The following is a 25,242-nucleotide window of genomic DNA, read 5'->3' on the forward strand; positions in this document are numbered from 1 at the left end:
TAACAGAATCTCATCCAATTGTATAGTCTTAAATTCAGGGTTACCACAGGGATGTGTATTATCACCTCTGCTTTTTTCTGTTTATATTAATGAACTTCAATGTAACAGTCTCACTTTAATCAAATACGCTGATGACTTGGTTTTAATTTCTTTCCAAATGGATACGAATAGTTCAACTTATTTTGAATATGTTAAAAGTCTTGTACAATGGTTTGATAACAGTAATCTACAATTGAACATTATGAAAACAAAGGAATTGTGCTGTGGGAATCAAAATAGGACCGGTACGACTGGCATTTCATATGAACAAGTTAATATAAAACTTGTAAAGGTAGAGCAAGTTTCACATTTTAAATATTTAGGTACAATCATTGATGACAAATTCTCATTCCATGAAAATGTGGATCATATAAGAAAACAAGACAGCGTTTAGGCCTACTTGGTATATTAAGACATTTTAGTATTGATAGGAGGGTCCTAAACATTGTTTACATGGTGTCCCGATTAATTCATCGTGATTAATCGCACATACAAATATTTGCTGAGAAAGCCCCTCATATAACAATAATTCAATATATAATGATGAAATAATTATACATAGTTATCTTTCAATATTACAAAATTATATATATATATATATATATATATATATATATATATATATATATATATATATAAATAAAAATTCAGATAATTAAGATGCTTTACATTCTTGTAGCAGAAGAGTTAATCATTGATAAGACCATTCAAAAAGTGGCATTAGAATACAATGTATTGTTTACTACCATATTATTGAAGCCAGTCACTGGCATACAGTTCACAGCAATCCATTTCACAAGTGAATTTGTCAATCAGTTGGAGATTTATTATGAGGGCTTGTTTAAGGACCTGTCAATTTAAACAAGCGTCAGACATTTTTTTTTAGAAACAAGACAGGGGTATACATAGTACACAATACTACAGATATATTTTACAATAATGCCAAGACATTATTTTCATTACATAGTGCAATGCTTTCCAATGCTTTGAGAGTTGTTGGAGGTACAAAGAGTATTTCAATAATATTTTAAGTCTTTACAAAAAAAAGTGCAAATAGGGGCTTTATAGATTTACACTTATTTCTAAATAAACTTTGCAAGTAATAAACAGATTAATCAGAAAATATTAACTTAAGTTATCAAAAATGTGAAAACCAAATAAAACGTCTTTATAAAGCAAAGAAAACCTAGTTAAAATAGATGTACGTACAAACAAACAAAATGTTCTCCAAAATACTACAGCGTGGACACATTCCCAAAAAAGATGAAGGGCAGATTCATCTACAGCATTACAGAAGGAGCAAAGTGGATCTATTTCAGGGAGCATGTTTCTTAAATAAAGATTGACTGGGTAAAAACGGTGTAGCAGTTTAAAGGACACCTCCTTAACCTTGTTGGTAATTAAATATTTGTGAATTAAAGACCATACGACCTGCGTCAGACATGCTTGTGTCGCATCTCGGGTGTGTTGCGTCATAACAATAAAATGTTTATTTCAATTTGTCAAGTTAAATATAGTTTAATACTCAATCTTTAAACACATCTTGAGATCCCTTGGTTCGCACGTTTATGTTGTGTGTCCGCTGAAGAGTTGTTAATGTTTTGTTCACTGTAATAAACTGTGCGTTGCTCACACAGCTGAAATGTAACTTACTGCCCTCTGGAGTAAACAGGTGGTACTACAAGCTTGAATCTCTCAGGAAAGCATTGCGATTAAATGCGTAATTTTTTTAATGCGTTATTTTTTGTGACATTTTTCGCACGTTATTAACGTGTTAAATCGACAGCCCTAATTTTAACATATAACATTGTTTCCTGGTATGGTAATTTAACAATGAGAGCGAAAATTTTATTAATATGAGTAATTAACTAAGCAAATAAGATCACCGGCCAGAAACAGAGCACATTGCAAGAGCTATTTTCACATTTTATGGAAAAAAAGGCAATTGCAGTATATTCAGATCAGACCCATCTCCTCTATTCCTGCTTTGAGGCCCTCCTTTCAGGGTGTAGGCTGTGTATACCGCTGGCTAACAAGAACATGTATAAAAGATAATTTGTTCCATTGTTCCAATTATTAATTGAGGTACTATATATTTATTTGGGTAGGTGTGTATATTTGTGTATATACACTCACCTAAAGGATTATTAGGAACACCTGTTCAATTTCTCATTAATGCAATTATCTAATCAACTTATCACATGGCAGTTGCTTCAATGCATTTAGGGGTGTGGTCCTGGTCAAGACAATCTCCTGAACTCCAAACTGAATGTCAGAATGGGAAAGAAAGGTGATTTAAGCAATTTTGAGCGTGGCATGGTTGTTGGTGCCAGACGGGCCGGTCTGAGTATTTCACAATCTGCTCAGTTACTGGGATTTTCACGCACAACCATTTCTAGGGTTTACAAAGAATGGTGTGAAAAGGAAAAACATCCAGTATGCGGCAGTCCTGTGGGCGAAAATGCCTTGTTGATGCTAGAGGTCAGAGGAGAATGGGCTGACTGATTCAAGCTGATAGAAGAGCAACTTTGCCTGAAATAAACACTCCTTACAACCGAGGTATGCAGCAAAGCATTTGTGAAGCCACAACACGCACAACCTTGAGGCGGATGGGCTACAACAGCAGAAGACCCCACCGGGTACCACTCATCTCCACTACAAATAGGAAAAAGAGGCTACAATTTGCAAGAGCTCACCAAAATTGGACAGTTGAAGACTGGAAAAATGTTGCTTGGTCTGATGAGTCTCGATTTCTGTTGAGACATTCAGATGGTAGAGTCAGAATTTGGCGTAAACAGAATGAGAACATGGATCCATCATGCCTTGTTACCACTGTGCAGGCTGGTGGTGGTGGTGTAATGGTGTGGGGGATGTTTTCTTGGCACACTTTAGGCCCCTTAGTGCCAATTGGGATAATGGCAGGATAATGCACCATGTCACAAAGCTCGAATCATTTCAAATTGGTTTCTTGAACATGACAATGAGTTCACTGTACTAAAATGGCCCCCACAGTCACCAGATCTCAACCCAATAGAGTATCTTTGGGATGTGGTGGAACGGGAGCTTCGTGCCCTGGATGTGCATCCCACAAATCTCCATCAACTGCAAGATGCTATCCTATCAATATGGGCCAACATTTCTAAAGAATGCTTTCAGCACCTTGTTGAATCAATGCCACGTAGAATTAAGGCAGTTCTGAAGGCGAAAGGGGGTCAAACACAGTATTAGTATGGTGTTCCTAATAATCCTTTAGGTGAGTGTATATGCATATGTATTGTATTCACTAGTTTTATGTATGTTTTTAATGTATGTTCCAGGTGTTTTATTATGTGTATAGTGATGTACAGTATTGTCTGATAAGATGTATTTTTTATGCAAGTGTCAAATATGAATTTCTGTCCAGGATATCTAAACAGGCAATAAAGTAAAAACAAGTATATATCCATACAAAGCCATTTCTTTTACATTTTACTGCACTTTATTATACACATTTCTCAATAATTGTCAATAAGTTACTAAACAACAAACACTGCAAAACAGCTTTTAATGCCCATCGATGTGCATCTGCCAAAGCGTTACCATAGCAACCAGTGTTGACTATGGGGGTCTTGATATCTTCCCTGACCAATCATTCATTTCAGTTAATGGGGGAGCTGGGATTAGGCTGCCAAAGACTAAACTGCTTAGTTTAAAATCTTTTTGAGATTATGCGGAGCTAGGAGAGGCTAAATTAATCTTTTATTACACTTCAGATCCTAATAAGCAGGCCAGACATTAGGGCAAAGAACAGATCAAATTTAACACAGAAACACCAGATAACCTAGAATGACAACGTACGACCATATCGCAGCAATATATGTGAACCTTAAACCTGAGTGTAAAGCCTGAAAGTGAGCTGATGCCTTGTTTTGGGTGCATTGATTTTTCCTCCAGAGCTGTTCTTTTTATTAAGCTGGCATCACTGAATGATCTAGGGAGTTCTGCAGGGCTTGCCAGGTACTAAATCACATCCTGTTTTGAGAGCGATGTTTGCGACAGGTCAATGTCTGATGATGATTTCTGTTTTATGAGTTGGCAGGCTATAAGTTCTCTGTTGTGAGAAGAGAATTGTTTCTGAGCTTTTTTGTTTAGTACCACACAAAAAAAACTTGTCACTTGTTTCTTTAACTACGCTTAAATGTCTCTGAACTAGATCTGGAATATGCCACATTTTTCATACATTCTCTCTTCTTCTTTTACACTTTGACCCGATTTATGTGGTCATAATATGAATGATAAAGAACTGAAGATGATGTGGTTGAATTCCATGGCTACTCGCACAATGACTACTGCGCTAAATGCAGCTTCCCATCAACCAATCTAAGAGATGCACTTGTCAGTCACATTTCTGACAAGGAGATACTCTCTCGCATAAGCTGTGTGTGAATTCTCTTTCTCTACAGCAGAGACTAAAAACGATTCAAGGAATGAAAACCAAAAACAAACAACATTTTTAGCAGAACGATCAAAAACAAAGTGATTTTCAATTGTTCCGGAGTGGAAACATTATTTTTAAATGCTGGTAACCAGTTATAACTGGTTAAATTTTGTTCCAGTAATTTTTTCATAAAACTATATGCAAAAGGGTTTTTATCACAGTAAATATTTGAAATTACTCCATCTTGCCCAAAATACGTGCTTTGATCCTGAAGGAAACTGCTGCATCACACATTTCTTTGCACAATTGCCTGTTGTGGATGTTGCATTCTCTGAATGAAGACCTGTAGAACTATGTATAAATACTACAGATACAGTACATGCATGGTTAATCCAGTTACAAGGAAAACATTATTAGAGGTAAAAATGACATTTCTCAGTTGCTTCCAAATCTTCATTGAATTATTGTTAGGTATGATGCATTAATACTGATTTGATGCAGCTGGGATTTGACTCAGAAGCATATCTGTAATTAAAATTATACTTAACTTTTAACTCTTTCCCTGCCAAACACGGAATTTTCCGTGTTTTATGAAAAAACGCTTCCCCGCCAAACACGGAATTTTCCGGGTTTCCGTGTTTTAGGTGTTATACGGTAAGGAAGATCCCTGCGCATGTTTTGAAAGAGAACGCAACTCTTTGATCAAAGAAACAGACTGCGATCTTCTCAAACATGAAGAAATGGAGTACTGAGAAGCTCAAAATATCAAACATAAACATGCCTTTTTCTCAGCTTTTTGTCTGAAATGTTGTTTTTTGACAAAACCGACCTCTGTTCAAGTCGCAATAAAAAAAGAAATGAAGATAAAATAAAATCGTTTTTTTTGCCTAAAAGCAGAGGCCCAGATCTTTATTTCGATATATAGCATCTTCATATATTCATGGAAGAAAATATTCTGCGGGCCATTAAATTTTAGCAAAAATCGTCAAAAACCCTGGCGGTGGCTGGCAACTTTTTTAAAAAACGCTGGTGGGGAAAGGGTTAATTAACTGCTTGTTAATTTTTCTGTGCCAATAAATCCACCACACCGGAAAAAAAATAGCTTATTTTCACTTATTTTGGTGAGGCAAGTTACTCATTTTGGGCTTGTTTTTCCAGACCACGTTGCTTGTTTCTTTTGCTAGATCTGGCAATACTGCAACTGGTATTTCACCCACCGCTTTGGCAGAGTACTGTCATTTAAAAAATAATGCTATTAACTGTTCTTCTATTTTGCTCTAATATGTAACCTTTTGGAAAGGAGGCTGCAGAACTTCTGAACGGGAATGAAAAAATACTGTTTTTGCTCAGAACGAACCAAAAGTAATAACATTTTGGTTTTAGTCCCGTCTCTACAGCTTGTGCAGGATATTTTAACTTTAAAAGCCTAAGATCCTAACTGAGGTGAGGCGATCAGCAATTTTTTTTATATCTTTACAACGAGACAGTGATATTCCTTGTAGCCAATGTCCTTATGTAAGGTTTTATTATGAGGGCTGCTAAAAAGTGGTTTGCCACAAAGAGACACAAAAATCAATATACTGACTTAGCGATATCTGAGCCTATGCAAATTTAGAAAATCCAAACCAAACAGTTCTGCAACTCAGATTGCACACAGAGGCTCGTTTCCCAAAGGAATGATTTTATTTTGCTTATCATGACACAACCGTATCAAATCAAACCATTAATAATATTGCTTATTGTTGTAAACAATGCAGTGATGAGCTGTGGTGGCCTACACAACCACTGTAAGGAGTGAGCCATTAAAGCCCATTGTGCCTTTGAGCAAGCCAAGGTTATCTTTATAGCAAGTGTACTGGAAAAATATTGTAAAAAAAGGTTACAGTGTTTACCCATCTTATCCTCAAATCTCCAGACTGGGACGCTGGTGGCAGTCTTGAGAGTAGTGTCCGAAGGGAGTGGGATGGTGATGTGGATGGGTTCTGATACCTGGACCTCTGTGCCGTTGGGCCCAAAGAGCTGAGCACACATTGCAGCTAGTGCTGTCAGCTCCACCCAGCTACTGTTGGACCCTAAATCAGAACAGACCATAATAGTAGAGAATGGATTAGACCCCACCAGACCACAGCCTCTGTTTACTGTAGTATTCTGCAATATTGCATGGTTAAAGTGAGGTTAAAGGGAAACGGATATTATATATGAAATGGATGGTCACTCATCTACAAAATGCGGATGTACTCACCTGTTGAGTTGTTCTCCAGAGCGAGGGGGTAGGGGAATCCCCCGAGCTCATACTGACTGCGAGTGGAGGTGAGCATGGCAGACAGGGTGATTTGGGAGGTGTTTAGGGTTGGCTGGATGGCTCTCCTCTGAAGCTGTACCCACGGGTGTCTCCGGGAACCTAACCAGGGGTTTATAAAGGATTTTTATTGTAACGCAGGATATACAAGCTGCTTTAGGATTTGTTGTTTCCAAGTGTTTCACTTGTTACTGCAGTTTTATATCATTTTGGTTTACAAACACTTCCTCAAATTACTATCGCTGTGATAATTAGTGGGTAGTCTCGCATAGCCAGACCTATGACTATGGCAAAGGTATGGACTCTATAGCAGCTATAATTGGCCAAAAACCACCCATTTAGAGCGGATAAGCCATCTAACTGACATGTTAAGCAACCAGTCACAGTTTGTTTTGCCATTGGAAATGAATAATTTCTGGTCTGTCATTAGCAGTGAAAAGAAAGCTTTGTTCTTGTGTGTAAGAGAAGAGGAGGAATCACAAGGTAACTTATGTAAAACAATTTATGTAAAATCTGCAGCGCATAACCTACACTTTCAACAAACTGCAAAAAATTATTGCTAAAAAGACAAAGAAAATGTTTCCCTGAATGGGGTTAAGTATAGAATTATTTTAATTTCCTAAAATATTTCACAACATGAATCCAGAGTTCAGAATTCAGACCATGCAGTAATCCCTTCTCCTCCTCCGCTTGGTTAATTTAGTGTACAAAAAGTAAAAATAAAATTCTGTATCTCTCACTGCAGTCTGTCTGCTTTGATTAGTGCTGGATTAGCTGGTCACTGATCGACTCTGACATCCAGGACAGTGTGGTAGTGCTTGGGGCCCACTGAGAACAGGAAAGCTACAACATTCCCTCTCTCTATATCTTTCTTGGCACATTTATTAATTTATTTAGTTATCATGTCCATGTCTAGTCTATACATAGATTTCTGTGCGATGCACAAACTTCTTACCTAACAGAGATTTTTTGAACTAAAGCAGTACAAATGGTCCACAAAAATCTCTACATTTAAAACCAATACCATTAGTCTAACCATCACATTCTTAACCCTTGGGTTTGATGGAAACAAACACATACAGTTGAAGTCAGAAATGTACATACACTTAGGTTGAAGTCATTAAAACAATTATTTTTAACCACTCCACAGATTTAATATTAGCAAACTATAATTTTGGCAAATCATTTAGGATATCTACTTCTGATAGGCTAATTGGAGTCAATTGGAGGAGTATCTGTGGTTGTATATTAAGGCCTACCTTCAAACTCAGTGCCTCTTTGCTTGACATCATGTGAAAATCAAAAGAAATCAGCCAAGACCACCGGAAAAACATTTTGGACCTCCAAAAGTCTGGCTCATCCATTGGTGCAATTTCCAAATGCCTGAAGGTACCACGTTCGTCTGTACAAACAATAGTACGCAAGTATAAACACCATGGGACCATGCAGCATCATACCACTCTGGAAGGAGATGCATTCTGTCTTCTAGAGATGAAAGTATTTTGGTGCGAAAAATGCAAATCCATCCCAGAACAACAGCAAAGGACCTTGTGAAGATGCTGGAGGAAACGGGTAGACAAAAATCTATATCCACAGTAAAACAAGTCCTATATCGACATAACCTGAAAGTCTACTCAGCAAGGAAGAAGCCACTTCTCCAAAAAGCCAAACTACAGTTTGCAAGTGCACATGGGGACAAAGATCTCTGGTCTGATGGAACAAAAATGTAACTGTTTGGCCACAATGACCATGGTTATGTTTGGAGGAAAAAGGGGGAGGCTTGCAAGCTGAAGAACACCATCCCAAACGTGAAGCATGGGGGTGGCAGAATCATGTTGTGGGAGTGCTTTGCTGCTGGAGGGACTAGTGCACTTCACAAAATAGATGGCATCATGAGGAAGGAAATTTATGTGGATATATTGAAGCAACATCTCAAGACATCAGCCAAGAAGTTTAGTGGGTCTTCCAAATGGACAATGATCCCAAGCATACCTCCAAACTTGTGGCAAAATAACTTAAGGACAGCAAAGTCAAGGTTTTGGAGTGGCCATCACAAAGCCCTGACCTTAATCCGATGGAAAAATTGTCGGCAGAACTGAAAAAGCATGTTCGACCAAGGAGGCCTACAAACCTGAACAGGCCAAAATTACGGCAACTTATTGTGAGAAGCTTATGGAAAGTTCCCCAAAATGTTTGACACAAGTTATACAATTTAAAGGCAATGACACCAAATACTAACAAAGTGTATGTAAACCTCTGACCCACTGGGAATGTGATGAAAGAAATAAAAGCTGAAATAGATAATTCTCTCTACTATTATTCTGAAATTTCACATTCTTAAAATAAATTAGTGATCCTAACTGACCTAAGACAGGGAATGTTTTCTACGACTAAATGTCAGGAATTGTGAGTTTAAACGTGTTTGGCTAAGGTGTATGTAAACTTCTGACTTCAACTGTACACCAGCCAATTCAGACAAGGGTGATTCGATTCATTTAGGCTATAAAAAGCAGTGATAATATAATGGCCTGCTGGCTGACTAACATCTCTAGGTCTCTGACTCGTGGCCCAATGTTACATTTTTTATATTACATGATGACAAGAAGAGCTACAACAGCGTCTGGCCCCAAAAAAGCTTCCAATTCCTCTAATATTGCACAAGGATGGGTTGATCCCAAGTAAACTTTACACTGAAAAATATGATTATGCAGTAAATGAATGGAAGTGTCTATTTAGGACTGGTATATCACCAATTTATCAAGCTTCCCAAGGAGCTTGGGCGTTTTGATTTGCTGACAAAAATCCACTTAATGATGGAGAATGATGTGGTTGGCCTCTCCAGCTGTCTACTATCAGAGATGCTCAGTGATATGTTGGCTCCAGAATAGCTGAACATAATTTCACAGAATAACTATTGCCCTTGAAAATGTGTTGTTGGATTACACAAGCGAAAATACATCCTCACAGATATTTATTGTTGTAGGTCAGCAATGCCATGTATGCCAAATACTAACCATGTAAAAGACTATTACAAAAATGCTGAACTTCTCTTGTGTTCCACGGAAGCAAGAAAGACTACAGATTTGAAATATGATGAGTAAACAATGACAGAAATTTCATTTTTGGGAAGTTATCTTTTTAAGCAAAACATGGAAAGTCCATTAGGAATGTCCCCTAGGTAGCATCCTTAGACCTCATTACTGTAGTTTTTTTTTTTTTACATAAAAAGAAATCGAATCGGTTACTAACGTAACCTCGGTTCTCTCTAGATGAGGGAACGAGTATTGCGTAAGCTAGCTTACGCTACGGGAAAGATTAATCTTTAATCTTATTGATATTGAAGCCAAAAAATTATCCTTAATTTTGTATCCATTGTCAACGCAGTGCGGCAGCTGCACACCTTGAGCGGGCTAGCTAGCGAGCTCATTGGTTGCTCTGCGGCAACTGCTGCAGCCTATAGACGAGCTTGGGCGAACTCGCATCCAACGAGAGGCGTCTGCGCGCTCACTGCATCAAAGCCCGCCAAAAAGGGTGTGACTAGAGTGCATATAAGCGTAGTTCGTAGTCTGGAACCCTGGTTTTCATTGAATGAAGCGAAAAATCGCTCGTGGCGCGAGCACGGCCGGTTACGCAATACTCGTTCCCTCATCTAGAGAGAACCGAGGTTACGTTAGTAACCGATTCACTCTCTTACGAGAGGTTCTCTCGTATTGCGTAAGCTAGCTTACGCTACGGGAACCCTTTGTCAACGCCGTGCGCGCCAAGCATCCACTGCATGAGCCCCAGGGAATTAAGGGGACCCGGGGAGCCCTTGTGAGTGGGGAATTAATATTTGGCCGGCAAGAGTGCGGGCCAGTGTGTGTGTAGTACATAAGCACATAGACAGAGCGGCGGTGCCGGTCTGTGTGGACTGTGTCCCATTAATGCAGTTCACCAGGGAGCTGTAGCGTATTAAACCGCTAGCAGTTTAGCCTGCAGAGCGGGTACTTCCAGATTGTAAAATCTGACAAAGGTGGAGGGGAAGCCCAGCCCGCTGCCACACATATGTCGTGAATGGAAATCCCGCTGGACCATGCCCACGAGGAGGCCATGCCTCTAGTGGAGTGAGCCTTAATGCCTAGCGGGCATGGTAGGTCTTTTGACGCCGTACGCGGCAGCAATAGCGTCCACTATCCATCTGGACAGTGTCTGTTTCGAGGCGGCGAGACCTTTGGTGCGCCCTCGAGCGAAACGAAAAGCTGCTCGGAGCTTCTGAAAGATGCGGAGCGCGCAGTATACAATCTCAGTGCTCTGACTGGGCAAAGGAGATTGGCGTCGCGTTCGCTATCAGATGCTGGTAGCGCCGACAAGGAAATGATCTGTGCTCTGAAAGGAGTACCGACCACCTTGGGGACGTAGCCGTGTCTAGGCTTTAAAATGACCTTGGAGTCACTTGGTCCAAACTCAAGACACGCAGCGCTGACAGATAGCGCGTGAAGGTCTCCCACCCGTTTAACTGATGATAGGGCAGTTAGAAAAACGGTTTTAAGTGAGAGGTGTTTCACATCCACGGATTGAAGTGGTTCGAAAGGGGGGGCTTTCATAGCTTCGAGAACTATAGAAAGGTCCCAGATAGGAACCGATGGGGGGCGCGGAGGGTTCATCCTTCTAGCTCCCCTGAGGAAGCGGATGACCAGCTCGTTTTTACCGTTACTGGCCATGCAGGGGTTCAGCGAACACCGCGACGGCCGCCACGTACACTTTGAGCGTGGATGGGATCTGCCCTTATCCAGCAGCTCTTGTAAAAACACGAGCAGCGGCGACACCCCACATGTCCGTGGGTCCAGGTCTCTGTCAGTGCACCATTTTGAAAACACAGACCATTTTGACGCATAGAGTCTTCTCGTGGAGGGGGCTCTAGCGTGTATGATGGTGTATATTACTCCTGGCAAAGCGACGGGTAGTCGTTGATCACCCAGCGTGTAGCCTCAGCGCTCTGGGTGGGGATGCCAGATCGTTCCGCGAGCTTGCGAGAGGAGATCTGCTCTCACTGGGATGGGCCACGGCGCTGTCAGTGACAGCTGCGTAAGCTCCGGGAACCATGTTTGATTCTCCCAGCGCAGGGCTATAAGGAGCACTGAGTGGCGCGTTTCCCTGATCCTCTGCATTACCTGTGGCAATAGCGAGACGGGAGGGAAGGCGTAAAGCGGGCGGTTGGGCCAGTCCTGGGCCAGTGCGTCCTCGCTTTTCGAGAAAATTATTGGGCAGTGAGAGTTCTCTTCTGACGCAAAGAGGTCTATCTCTGCTCTGCTGAATATGTGCCATAACGTCTGGACTGTTTGAGCGTGCAGGGACCATTCCCCTTGGGGAATATTGTCTCTGGACAGTCTGTCTGGGCCATCGTTCAGGTGGCCTGGCACGTCGCGTCGCCCTCAGCGAGCGCAGGTGGCGCTGGGACCAACTCAGTATGCGTTTCGTCAGATGGAAGAGGTTCCTGGATCTGACACCGCCCTGACGGTTTAGATAGGATACCACAGACCTGTTGTCCGAGCGGACCAGGACGTGGTGACCCTGAATGATCGGGAGGAAGCGCACGAGCGCATACTCGACCGCTATCATTTCCAGACAATTTATGTGAAGGAGCTTTTCCTGAACTGACTATAGGCCAAAAACAGGAGAGCCCTCGCAGACCGCGCCCCAACCCGTGTTGGACGCGTCTGTCGAGATGACTTTTTGGCGAGATACAGCTCCCATCATCACTCCCCGCTGATACCACTCGGCCACTGTCCAGAGCTGAAATACAGGTCTGAGTCACTCTGATTGGCTGGCGGCCTGTGGCCCAAGCCCGGTGAGACGCGCGGGTGTTTAGCCAATGCTGAAGCGGGCGCATGCGCAGTAAACCCAGTTGAAGTACTGCTGCGGCTGAGGCCATGTAGCCTAGCACTCTCTGAAATTTCTTCAGAGGTGTGAGGCTGTTCATCTGAAATGACGCGGCTAGTCGCTGCAAACGGCGCGCGCACTGTGTAGATAAGCGAGCCGTCATTGCCACTGAGTCTAGTTCTATTCCAAGGAAGGCAATTGCCTGAGCTCTTGGTCCATTTGACTGCAAGGCCCAAACTGTTCAGATGACTGAGGAGAACTGTCCTGTGAGACAGAAGCTCCGTATGTGATTGTGCCAAAATCAGCCAATCTCCAAATAGTTCAGAATTCGCAAACCCTGACTCCGCAGGGGTGCGAGCGCCGCGTCCATGCACTTCGTGAAAGTACGGGGTGCTAAGGACAGGCCGAACGGAAGGACGGTGTATTGATAAACCTGGCCGTCAGGCGAATCTCAAGAATGGCCTGTGACGGGATTCATCTGAATCTGAAAGTATGCATCTTTCAGATCGAGAGAAATAAACCAGTCCCCTGGCGCACATGCGCGAGGAGTTTGCTGGTTGTAAGCATTTTGAACGGTCTTTTGCAAGCGCTTTGTTCAAAACCCTGAGATCTAATATTGGTCTGAGGCCGCCGTCTTTCTTGGGGACAAGAAAATAACGGCTGTAAAACCCCGACTCGCTCAGGAGAGGCGGCACTCTCTCTATGGCCCTTTTGCACAGAAGGTTTGCTATTTCTGAACGAAGCATGCACGCTGCTTCCGTGTTCACAGTAGTTTCGAGCCACGCTCTGAAGCGACGAGGACGGCGATCAAACTGTAGCAAATAGCCCTGTTTTATTGTGCTTAACACCCATTCGGATATCCCTGGAATATCTTCCCACGCTTTGAAGCGTAATGTTAGAGGGTGAATGGCCAAATCGCTCTGATTGCCGCACACAGCAGCTGAACAGAATGTGTGAGCGCGCTTACTGTGCTTATGCTGGACTGCTCGCAGACAGCATGGACGAGGCTGTTCTGTGAGTGACTTCCGATTGAGGTGAATGGGGAAAGAGTCACGTCTGTTAAGTGATGCGCAAGCATAGTCACGGGCATGGGACTTACATACAGAGAAGTGTTTGCTGGCCGTGTGACAGAGCGGGCAGAGAATGGGTGCGCGCACGTATTCGTGAGCGCATTTATTGACTCTAACACTCGAGTGGTTCATGACCGCTTTTGAGTGTGCTCTGATGGGGACACGGAACGTGTAATGCCAGTGTGTAGAGGTGAACACTGGATTGTGGGCACATTTTCTACACATAAGGCTGGTCGTGTGACAGAGTGGCCAGAGAATGGGCGCGCGCACGGATTCGTGGGTGCGTTTATTAACCCTAACACTCGAGCGGTTCGTAACCGCTTTATGTGAGTGTGCCGTGATAGGGCCACGGGATGTGTAATGCTTGTGTGTAGGGGTGAACACTGGACTGTGGGCACATTTTCTACACATAAGACATGTTTGCTCTCTGGTATGGACACGGGATGTGTAATGCTTGTTTGTAGAGGTGAACACTGGGTTGTGGGCACATTTTCTACACATAGGCATGCTTGCTCTTTACCAGATTTATTTGGGTCGCCGTGAAAATGGCGTTTGAGCGCAGGCAAGCGGGCGTTAACACCGGCTTGTTGGCTGCTGAATCTACCACTGTAGTAGCCTGAAGGAAGGGGACTGACAGGGGGCGAAGCTTTGACGGTGGTCCGGCCGCAGCGGGACTGATCCGTCGTTTTGTCAACAAAGCTAGGAGGACTTCGGTTGTTCAGGTTTCAGCGCAATTCTAGTCCGAGGCCCGCGGGCGGCGGTCTGCGGCGGCTGTCTGAGCGCTGATCGAGGCGGCCGCCCTGTCGACGCTGAGAAGTCTGGCTTTGTTGAGCTGGGCCCTGTGAAGAGGCTCGTGCAGGAGGCTCACGTGGGTGGCCTGCAGAGGAGCTAGCGCGACGAGGCAGAAAGAGATTCGTGGCTTGTGTGGCTGTTTGGACCTCTGAAAACCGGTCAATGATACCACTCACCGCGGAGCCGAAGAGACCGGATGGAGAGAGCGGTGCGCTGAGGAACGTAGAGCGCTCTGCTTCTCCCATGTCGGCTAGCGTTAGCCACAGATGTCTCTCGGTCACAGTCAGCACGGCCATGCACTTCCCTATAGCTTGGGCTGCAGCTTTGGTAGCGCAGAGGGCGAGGTCCGTAGCACTCTGTATGTCTGCAACCACCTCTGGATGCCTGCTTTCCTCATCCCACTCCCGCAGAAGGTCCGCTTGGAGGATCTGTAGGACGGCCAAAGAGTGCAGAGCAGATGCAGCTTGGCCGGCGGCGGAATAGGCGCGGCCAACACAGGCGGAAGTTGTTCTGCAGGCCTTAGACGGGAGCACTGGTTTAGACCGCCATCTTGCGGAGGGCGGGCAAAGGTGTGCTGCTACCGCATCCTCGACCGGAGGGATGGAAGCGTAGCCCTTCTCAGTGGCGCCGTCCACCAAAACAAGAGAGGTGGAGACGTGGGATCGGACCCTGGCCGAGAAAGGCGTGTTCTATGATTTGGAAAGCTCGCGTGGAGTTCCAGCAGGAAGGGAGCGGCCCGGGTAGTGGGTGCTGCGTGGAGGCGGCTCTGTAGAAAGCAGCCGTCAAGTCTGTTGGGTGCCTGCTCAAGGGGCGTTGACCACTCGAGCCCGAGGCGGTCGAAGGCCTGTGTGAGGAGGCGTGTTAGTTCCCCTTCGACTCCGGCGCGGGTCCTGCTGGATTCCTGGGCCGAGGAGGAGGCGTGTGAGCCTGACCACTCCTCGCTGTCCGAAGCCATGATGGAACAGCCCTTATCCTCCGCTTCTTCGTCCGAGATGGCAGCAGAACAGCCGCTCGGCGGCAACTGCGCGTCCCAGGTGGGCAGGGAGGGTGAAGGTGATGCTCGAGGGATGAGCTCCGGCGAGGCAATCGCTTCTACCACTGTTTCCGGCAGCCTTTGAGAGCGGCGCTTTTTTCTGCGCGGCTGAATGAAGGCGGCGCGGCGGCTTCGGTCCTGAGCGCTTCGAGTGGAGCCCGCAGGGTCGACATCGGCAGCTCCTCGCAGAGATCGCATCCGCCTTCGGCGAGGGCGAGCTCTGCATGCCCCAGTCCCAGGCAGAGAGCGCAGATGATGTGGCGGTCTCCGGTTGCTGAGAGGATCGCGGATGAGGCGCAAGTGGAGCGAGGCATCTTAAAAAAGACGCTCGTACTCTTTTGTGAAGTTCTTTAAGAACTAGCTTGCTTTTAAAAAGGATACGTCGCCGGATGGCGTAGCTCGCAGGATGGCTGAAGGTGGCGAAGACGGCCGGCTTCTTCGAGCGCTGTCCACGCTTGATTGCAGAACCCACACTCAGGTCGTCCAGGAGGTCAGCCTGGTACGCCTGAAAAACCTCATAGTGTGCAGAGCAGCACCAGCCTGACCTGCAGCTTGATAAGCCCTTCCCACTAAAGTGGAGGTTGTCCTACAAGGCTTTGAGGGGAGAGAGGGCTTCTTAAGTGACGATGCCGAGCCCGGCGAGAGATAGCCCGCAAGCATGTCTTCGACCGGCGGCATCACTGAATACCCCCGTGCCTCAGCACCCACGATAGTCGAATATAATGACGTCGAGGGTATGTGAACACGGGAAGAATATATATATATATATATATATATATATATATATATATATATATATATATATATATATATATATATTTTTTAAGGGGTTCTCCATGAGCTGAAAAAGCTCTTCATGGAGGTTATCAAAGAAAGGGAAGGGACCCATGAGGCGTTCCCTTTCTTAGACTGGAAGATAAAATCTATCCCCTAAGCGTTTGGAGCGTTTGGGGTCTCTTTTCACATGGCCAGTCCAATCTGGCAACCGCACGAGTAACAACATCGAGCAATTCCTCCGTGAGATTTTTTATCGCGGACGGAAAGTTCGAGGCGGGAAGAGAATCGCGATCCACCTCATGATCCGAAGAAGCGTCGGAGCAGCCGAGATCATGTGAAGGACCAGCTGGGTTTGGGGAGAGAGTGAGAGAAAGGGAACAACCCGTCTCTTGCTCCTCAGCCAAATCAATGCACGAGCCCCACGAACTATCTTTTACGTGAGTGCTGACTCCGAAGCAAGCGAGGCGAGCACGACGCACTCTGCCTGTTAAAGCAAATCGCAGTGCTCGCACCGCCCTGCTGCAACGCGAGAGCAGCGTGCTCTACCCCCAAACAAACAGCAAAAACTGATGTGTGCCGTCTTCAGCTATAGAGCGAGAAGAGGAACACGCACCATTTGTGCTTTCAGTCATTCTCTCTTTTTTTTTTTTTTAAATATATATATAATATTTTCTAAACAGAAGAGAAAATAGAACAACGTTCACTGCACACTGCCTAACTGATTCTATCTCCTAACAGAGGAAAGAAAGTTTTGACAGGGTGTGTGAAACACAGAAACAGAATAGTTTCTGACGACACCTGGTGACGTATCCATTTATAGCCTGGCCTCAGGTGCATCTAATGATTACATCAGCCGAGGCTATAAATTCCGGTCAATGTTCATTGACGTGTTCCACACATTATTCAGCTCGGCTCACAGCTAAAGCTGTTCCCCCGTAGCGCTTAGCAGCGCAACATCGTAGTGAAGCTTTTTGTAAAGGGAACATAACTGCTTAATATAATAAATGATTGCTGCAATAAATTTAGCATCTTGGTTCATTAAAATTTACAGCATAGTTCTTGGATCGACAGGTCTTGGTCGGGATCTTGGGGATAGGTCTTGGTCTGGGTCTTGAAGGTTCTAGTCTTGGTCTGGGTCTTAGGGGGTCTGATATACACCTCTGATTGACACCCATCATTCTAATGTCAGACAGAGAGCTGGAAGTTAATGAGCTCACCACAGACATATACAAATCACTAAAGTGCTCTTAACTAAACCAAACTAGCCAATTTATCATCATTTTCATGACAAAGCCATAGACATTAGAGGCTTCAGTGGGCCTTTTGTACTATGGATTGTTTAAATGCTATGAATTAGTATTGCTGACCTTGGGGCCAAGCTGTCTGTTGTCTGAGTTATTTTAAATGGCCTGTTGTCTTCTCAGATACAGACGCACTCAACAGTAGGGTCAAAGGTCAATGGATGTGTACCATCTGCTCACCCAACAATAATTATATAAAGTGTGAATTAAAATTAATATAAAGTGTGTCTTTAATCAATTTAATATATTCATAACCCATCAGTTGGAAATCATGACTCCCTCTTTTTTGGGCATTTTATCTTTTTTTTTTTTTACTTTTTAATAAGCAAAAACTTTCTTTGACGCGTCCCTGCTGACTAGCATTGCTGGTCACCAGGTTATGCTGCATTTATGGTGTTGGTCCCCAGCAAGAGATGCTGATGCGATGGTGACACTAACAGGCTTATAAACTAACTTCACTGACTTAATATGAAAAACAATGCTGGTCAATCAGCTTCACCAGCTAGAACAGCACCAAACCAGTATAAATCAGCCTAGACCAGCTTGGGAATTGCATGCTGGTTAAGCTGGTCTTTGTAGGAGAGTTTAATGTATTTCAAAGTAACAGAATCACCTCTGTTAAGACACTGCTGCTTCCATAAAAAGGGCAGGTAGACACGGATATTTGCAAAGGCTGTTGCACTGGAATTTGCATTTCATAATAGTAGGGCTGACTGATATGATGGCATACACTATGCGGTGGTAGAAATTATATTTCAATAGGCACTATTTTAAGAGCGCTAAGCAAACACTATTGAATACGTCATATGCACAAAGTCAGTGGGCATGGCCATGAAGTTTTAGTATTTTCGTGCAGGCATGCGCTAAGTCTAGGCGCAATTGGGTTTGGTGAAATTACACACTCAAAGCTCTAATGGGCTGGATTAAGTGCAATTTTATTCAGAGGATCTTCTCTGCTTATTACACTGCCTGCATCCTATTATATAGTCTTATAAATAAGACAGCCCATTCATAAGAATTTAGTAGTATAATTGGTCCCATATAAACTTTACTTGCTGCATTAATATAAAATCCATCTAATGTGAGATCACAGGTGAGCGTATATCAGCTATTGTATATCCAATCAGAATTTAGAGTTTAAACGATCTGTTTTACAAATTTGTTTTACTGTTTTGAATCTTTTGTTTTTAACTGAAGTGTTTAATTTGATGTCAGCTTTGTATAAGCCACACTTGAAAACTGGAGAAAAAGTCCAAAAATTACCAGAATGAACATGCCAATTCTACAGAGAACACATACAGACTGCAGTTTCATCAATGGTTTGATTTAAAGCACTGAAAATGACTCAATAGCATCTGTATCTCAAAGTGCCCTGAATCTGTAATCTGTTCATGCAGGCAGTTCTCAGGGGCTTTACATTCAACCTACACTCCTGTTCCATTCTCACCAGTCTATTCAGGGGAAAAACACTTCCCTCCCCTTTCATTCTCTTTCGTTGAGGTAGCCATTTCTCATTTCTATTACACATGTTCTCAGTTACAGATGTTGGGAGAGGAGAGCATAATGCCCCCTCCCCATAATAGGACAGAATGAAAAAATAAATGAGAGAGATTAAACTAGAGATACTCTATAATGCTGTCAGTGAACATTGTTTTACATTTACATTTATGCATTTGGCAGATACTTTTATCCAAAGCAACTTACAGTGCACTTATTACAGGAACAGTCCCCCCGGAGCAACCTGGAGTTAAGTGCCTTGCTCAAGGACACAATGGTGGTGGCTGTGCGGATCGAACCGGCGACTTTCTGATTACTTCTGATTACTAGTTATGTGCTTTGACCTTGAGTAATCTAATGGAATACATTACAAATGACATTTTACAGCATGTATTCTGTAATCTGTAGTGGAATACATTTCAAAAGTAACCCTCCTAACCCTGGAAGTGGAACACAACATTTCTTACCATAAGCTTACGTTTCCAGGCTCCCTCATTTGACGCATTTGAATGGGAGTGAATGGAGTGCAAAGTGTAGTGCGACCAAGGCTTTAATCTGAAATACTCACTAATTACTGACATAAAGATCACTGCAAAAATAATTTTCTGGTAAAATTATGTAAAGATCTTTAAAACAAGATAATTTCACTTGAGAAGCAAAACTGCATAATATGTTGTTTTTTTTAAGAATATATATTGAATTAAGTTTATTTTTCTCACCCTGCTGTTAAATAGTTTTTTTTTCCTTCAAATTTTAAGCATATACCTCACTAAATGTTTGATTTATGCTTACACAAAAAATATACTTTACTAAAAAGGTAAGAATAAACTAAATTAGAGATATATTCTCTGAAAGCAAATCTTAATATCTTACGCAATTGAGTTTCAAGTTAATCTATCTTGTCTTAAGGATGTTTAGATACTTTTTTTTTTACTGGAAAACAAGGCAAAAATACTTGATTAAGAAAATGCTTTTTTCTCCCCAGTATTATCCAGTTAGAATCACAACACTGACATACTATTTGTCTCAATGAAATACTGCCCAAATTTTCACTTTTGGACCGTTTACATTTGAATATTTCTAAACAAACCCCCAAGCCCAAATCATTTGAGTAGCTTCTTTTCAGGTTGGCATTAAGTAAACAAACAAACAAAAAAAAACGCCCACAATATGGCTCTGAGTTCAAGCTGCTTCTGTCTGCACATTTGCCTGACTCGCTTTTCATTTCAAAACAACACCACAGCTCTGCACCACCTGAAAAATGTAACCCTACTCCTTAAACAAATGCACTGCAGCAAAACAATAAAGGCAGATGTGTTATGGTACATAAAACTCGGCTCTATCAATGTAAGAATCATTAAAAGGCCTTTACAAAAACAGTGATCCAGTGGTCAGTATATGGAAGCAGAACCTCATAGATAGAATATCAGATCTCAGATCAGATTTTATATTACACTTTCCTCCCACGCAACAGATATGCAACACGTTAATAATACCCCTCCTTTTTGAAAACGTGTATTATACTGCCACAGTCAAAGTTGCCATGGTAATGGGTTTTGAGGCATGAAAATCTCACACCAGTCCTGATTTCTCTCAGTTATGCTCTGAGGGTTTATAATGCAATACATTTAAATGGATGCCTAAACATAACCATTCACCTGTAATTTCATGTTTCATACATACAGGATACATTTTTTATAAAGGAAACACTGGGGCTAGTTAGCCAACTTTTTATTTCAGTGAATATTTTACAAAGTTTATTTTAAAAAATGTCTGAATAGACACATGCTTTAACGTCCTGTATACAAAAAAGCTAATTAACATTTCTGCAGTTATTGCCCTAGAAAAAATATAATGTGTGTAACATATAATTTTGTGGGATGTGTAAATATCTGTTATGTACTTTCTGAAGGGCAGTACTAAATAAAATACATTTTAACTGAATTTACCAAATGATCCGGTTCACAAGTTTACATCCCATTGGTTCTTAATGTAGCATGTTCTTAAAGGGATAGTTCACACACACACAAAAAAAAATTCTCATCATTAACTCAGATGTGAATGACTTTCTTTCTTTCTAAAATCAAATTTAGAAGAATATCTCCGCAGCATACAAGTTATATATATGGCAGCAGTGGTTTAATCCATGTCTTCAGAAGCAAAAATGATAGGTGTGGGTGAGAAACAGATCAATATTTGTTATTTTTTTCTAAAAATATCCACTTCAACTTTCTTCTTTTATTTTTGGCATACATATTTTTGGCATGACACCTCCTGGCGTCCCAAACAGGAACATCAAACAAAAACAAGACAAACAAAATAAGTACTATTAAAGAACAGAAAACACAACAGAAGGGAGGGAAACCAAGGAGGAAGTATAAGGAAAGGGCCATGGTCCAGCCTCAGGGCAGAGGCGGGATCTGTTGGCCTGGGAAGCGGCCTCGGGGCAGAGGTGTCGGCCGCTGAACAGGAGGTAACGGACTCGGTGGCCACCACTGGACGGGGGCAATAGACAGGGTGGCAGCTGCTGGACAGGGTTCAGGAGGGAGCGGCTCAGGGGGTGGAGCTGTGGAAGGGTCAGAGCCATGGTAAGCTCAGATGTGGATGCTGATTGTGGCAGGGTAATGACCTTCGTAACCTTGGATGTTGTACGTGACAGGGGAATGGCCTCCGCAACTGTGAGCACTGGCAGCTGCAACTGGGGAGTGGCTTCCATGGCCGTGGGCACTGACAGAGACTGGGAAACGACCTCTGTGACCATGAGTGCTACCAGCTGCAACTGGGAATGGCCTCTGTGGCCTTGAGCACTGACAGAGACAGGAGAATGGTGAGCACTGACAGAGACTGGGGAACAGCCTCCATGGCCTTGAGCACAGACAGAGACTAGGGAACGGCCTCTATGGCTGTGAGGACCGACATGGACTGGGGAACAGCCTCCAAGGCTGTGAAGACTGACATGGACTAGGGAACAGCCTCCATGGCTGTGAGGACAGGTAGTGACAGGAGAACAGCTTCCGTGGCTGTGAGCACAGGCATTGACAAAGGAACGACCTCCTTGGCCGTAAGCACATGCAGTGACAGGGAAATGACCTCCATGGTTGTGGGCACTGACAGGAACAGGGAAACAGCCTCCGTGAGCACAGGCAGTGACAAGGGGACAGCCTCCATAGTTGTGAGCACAGGCAGTGACTGGGGAACAGCATCCACGGCTGTGAGCACTGGCAGTAGCAAGGGAACAGCCTCTGTGGTTATGAGCACAGACAGTGACGGGAACAATCTCTGTGTTCGTGGGCACCAGAAGGGACAGGTCAACAGCCTCTGTGGCTGTGGGCAAAGACAGTGACAGGGGAACGACCTCTGTGGTCAGGAGCACAGGCAGTGAAGGGGAAACTACCTATGGACAGCTGTGGCTCAGGAGGTAGAGTGTGTTGTCCACTAATTGCAGGGTTGGTGGCTCGATTCCCAGCCCACATGACTCCATATGCCGAAGTGTCCTTGGGCAAGACACTGAACCCAAAGTTTCTCCCAATGGCAGGCTAGCGCCTTGCATGGCAGGTCTGCCATCATTGGTGTGTGAATGGGTGAATGAGAGGCAGTGTAAAGTGCTTTGAATACCGCTAAGGTTAAAAAGGCACTATATAAGTGCAGACCATTTATCTCCATGGTCATGAGCACAGGCAGGGAAGAGGAAATGGCCTCCATGTCCATGAGCGCTGACAGCGGCAGGAGAACGGCCTCCGTGACTGTGGGCGCTAGTAGCAGCAGGGGAACACCTCCATGGCCATGAACGCTGCCAGTGACAGGAAAATGGACTCCGTGGCCATGGATGCTGGCAGCGACAATGACCTCCATGGCTGTGGACACTGGCAGCAGCAGCGGAACAGCCTCCATGGCCGTGAGCGCTAGCAGGGAACAGGGAACAGCCTCTGTGTGTTAGCGCAAGCAGGGAAGGGGGAACGCCCTCCATGGCAGCAGTAGGGAACGGCCTCTTTGGCTGTGGACGCTGGCAGTGACTGAGGAGCAGGCGCACAGCTCTTCCTCCACCTCCTTCGGGCGGTGATAGGTTCGTCAAGCTGGACCATCAGAACTTGCCACTTAGATGCCACTTAGATATCCATGAAGCTCCCTTTGGCTCTGGAATCCACAATGCGGAAACAGCGTGACTGGCTGATCCACATTGCAGCAGGGCCAGATCGAACACTCGGCAGAGCTCCGTGGCGAATGCTAGGAATGACATGCAACAGGGAAGTCCCTTGTCCCACATGGCGGTTCCCCAAACATCGGCCCTTCCGGTGAAGAGTGTGATGACGTATGCCAACTTCATTGACTCAGACGGGAAAGCAGAGGGATGCAACGAGGAGTACACAGAACATTGTATAAGGAAGGTGCAACAAGAGTTCACCTCAAGCGAGAAGCAGGAGCAGAACCACAAGGAATCGTCCATCGAAGAGCCTTTTGCACAGAGAACTAGTGCACCACACACTGGAAGGCAACCACACTCCCGACACGCGGGCAGAGATGGGTAACCATGGGTAACACGAGACAGAACCAAATAGGCAGAGAGAGTGAGGTAAGTTACTAAACACCAAACAGCTTTCAATAATGATAACACACAATAAAATACCAAGATAACAATCCAGCCACCAAGAGGGCATGTAAAGATGCTGACTACCACACCTGGAGTCTCAGTCAGGCTTCCTAAGCAACCAATTGGCCTGTGGGTAGAGTCACTATGGGTTAACCTTCTCATGGTCACTATAATGTGTTTCTCGCTCTCGGTGGGGCGCATGGTGAGTTGTGGTGGATACCGCGGAGAATAGCGTGAAGCCTCCACACGTGCTAGGTCTCCGTGGTAACATGCGAATTAACGGTCTCAGAGGTGGAGGCAACTGAGATTCGTCCTCCACCACCCAGATTGAGGCAAGTCACTATAACATCATGAGGACTTAGAGCGCATTGGGAATTGGGCATTCCAAATTGGGGAGAAAAGGTGAGAAATTTTTTCTTTTAAAAAAAAAAAGAATCCAGCCACCACATGACACATGAAGGGATTAAAATAAGCAGGGAAAAACAAGGGACAGGTACCACTCGCCAGCTGACAGTTGACATGATCATCGTTCCCATGGAAACAATCAGGTTTCCCATGGAAATGCTGATTAGAACAAAACAAACAGAACATGAAGCATGAGTGTCTGGATCCCAACGAAACCGAACCAGACAGGAAGTCAGGGTCCAGACACCATGATCCGGACACGAAAAAGACTGACCGAAGAGCACATGGTGGTAACTCACAACCGGACCCGTGTGCTCACACAAAAAACATACACGAAACACAAGACAGACAGGGAATTATGATGTCAAGGTCCCGTCAGACAAATACCCAACCTGATAGACTGACAGGACTTTGACAATATGTATTACGCGAGCCATCACGTTATAACTGGAGCAAGCTTGCGTGAGTGTACATGATGAAAACCTTTATTGCCCCATGGGGAATTTGTTTTACACTCATGGGAACCACAATAAACATAACCACAACAAACATATAACAACAATAACACAGCAAATAGTGACATAAAATTATCAATTCGACAACTTAAGGAATCAATAGATAGATATATATTCAATAATACGCATCTAAAATGTTCAACAGCTTAAAGAATCAATAAATAGATATTTATTCAATAATGCACATTTAAAATAAATCTATGTGCCCATAGATGATCCATTTAATAATTGAATGCTCCTCGGCACAAATGATGTAATATGTCATTTAGTTTTTGTTCGGGGCATTCTAAATCTACATCCAGAAGGGAGGAGGGAATATTCTGTGCGAGTGGGTGCAATGGATCCTCCAGTATCCTCAGTGCCAAATTGAGGGTATGCTGGTCAGTAAGATTTGTGATGCTTTTCACATCTGATCCAGTAATTTTCCTACCCATTTTTGTCACCTTGTCCAGCATGTTCCTGTTCTGGATAGAAAGACCCCCCCCCAGCACTGGATGGCAAAAATCACCACACTCTGAATAAAAGTTAAATAAAACAATGTCTGGGTGCTAGTCTCTGCATTAAAGCTGCGCAATTTTCTTAAAAAAAAGAGCCGTTGCTGTGCTTTTGAGTATCTTGCTAATGTGTTGGCTGACCAAGTGAGTTTATGA

The 25,242-nt window shown here is 43.8% G+C and overlaps 1 protein-coding gene across 2 annotated transcripts in view; it reads right to left on the minus strand.

The window, feature by feature from the left end:
- fam171a2a (family with sequence similarity 171 member A2a) overlaps positions 1 to 25,242 on the minus strand; it is a 56,797-nt gene that overhangs the window by 11,246 nt on the left and 20,309 nt on the right. For both annotated transcript variants that reach the window (XM_052139208.1, XM_052139207.1), the window contains exons 4-5: positions 6,699 to 6,857; positions 6,349 to 6,528 (exon numbers count right to left, since the gene is read on the minus strand). In XM_052139208.1, coding sequence (XP_051995168.1) covers positions 6,349 to 6,528; positions 6,699 to 6,857 — 339 coding nt within the window. The remainder of the gene's footprint in view (positions 1 to 6,348; positions 6,529 to 6,698; positions 6,858 to 25,242) is intronic.

Source organism: Xyrauchen texanus, chromosome 12 (genome assembly GCF_025860055.1).
Source record: "Xyrauchen texanus isolate HMW12.3.18 chromosome 12, RBS_HiC_50CHRs, whole genome shotgun sequence".
In the NCBI taxonomy this organism is placed as follows: Eukaryota; Metazoa; Chordata; class Actinopteri; order Cypriniformes; family Catostomidae; genus Xyrauchen; species Xyrauchen texanus.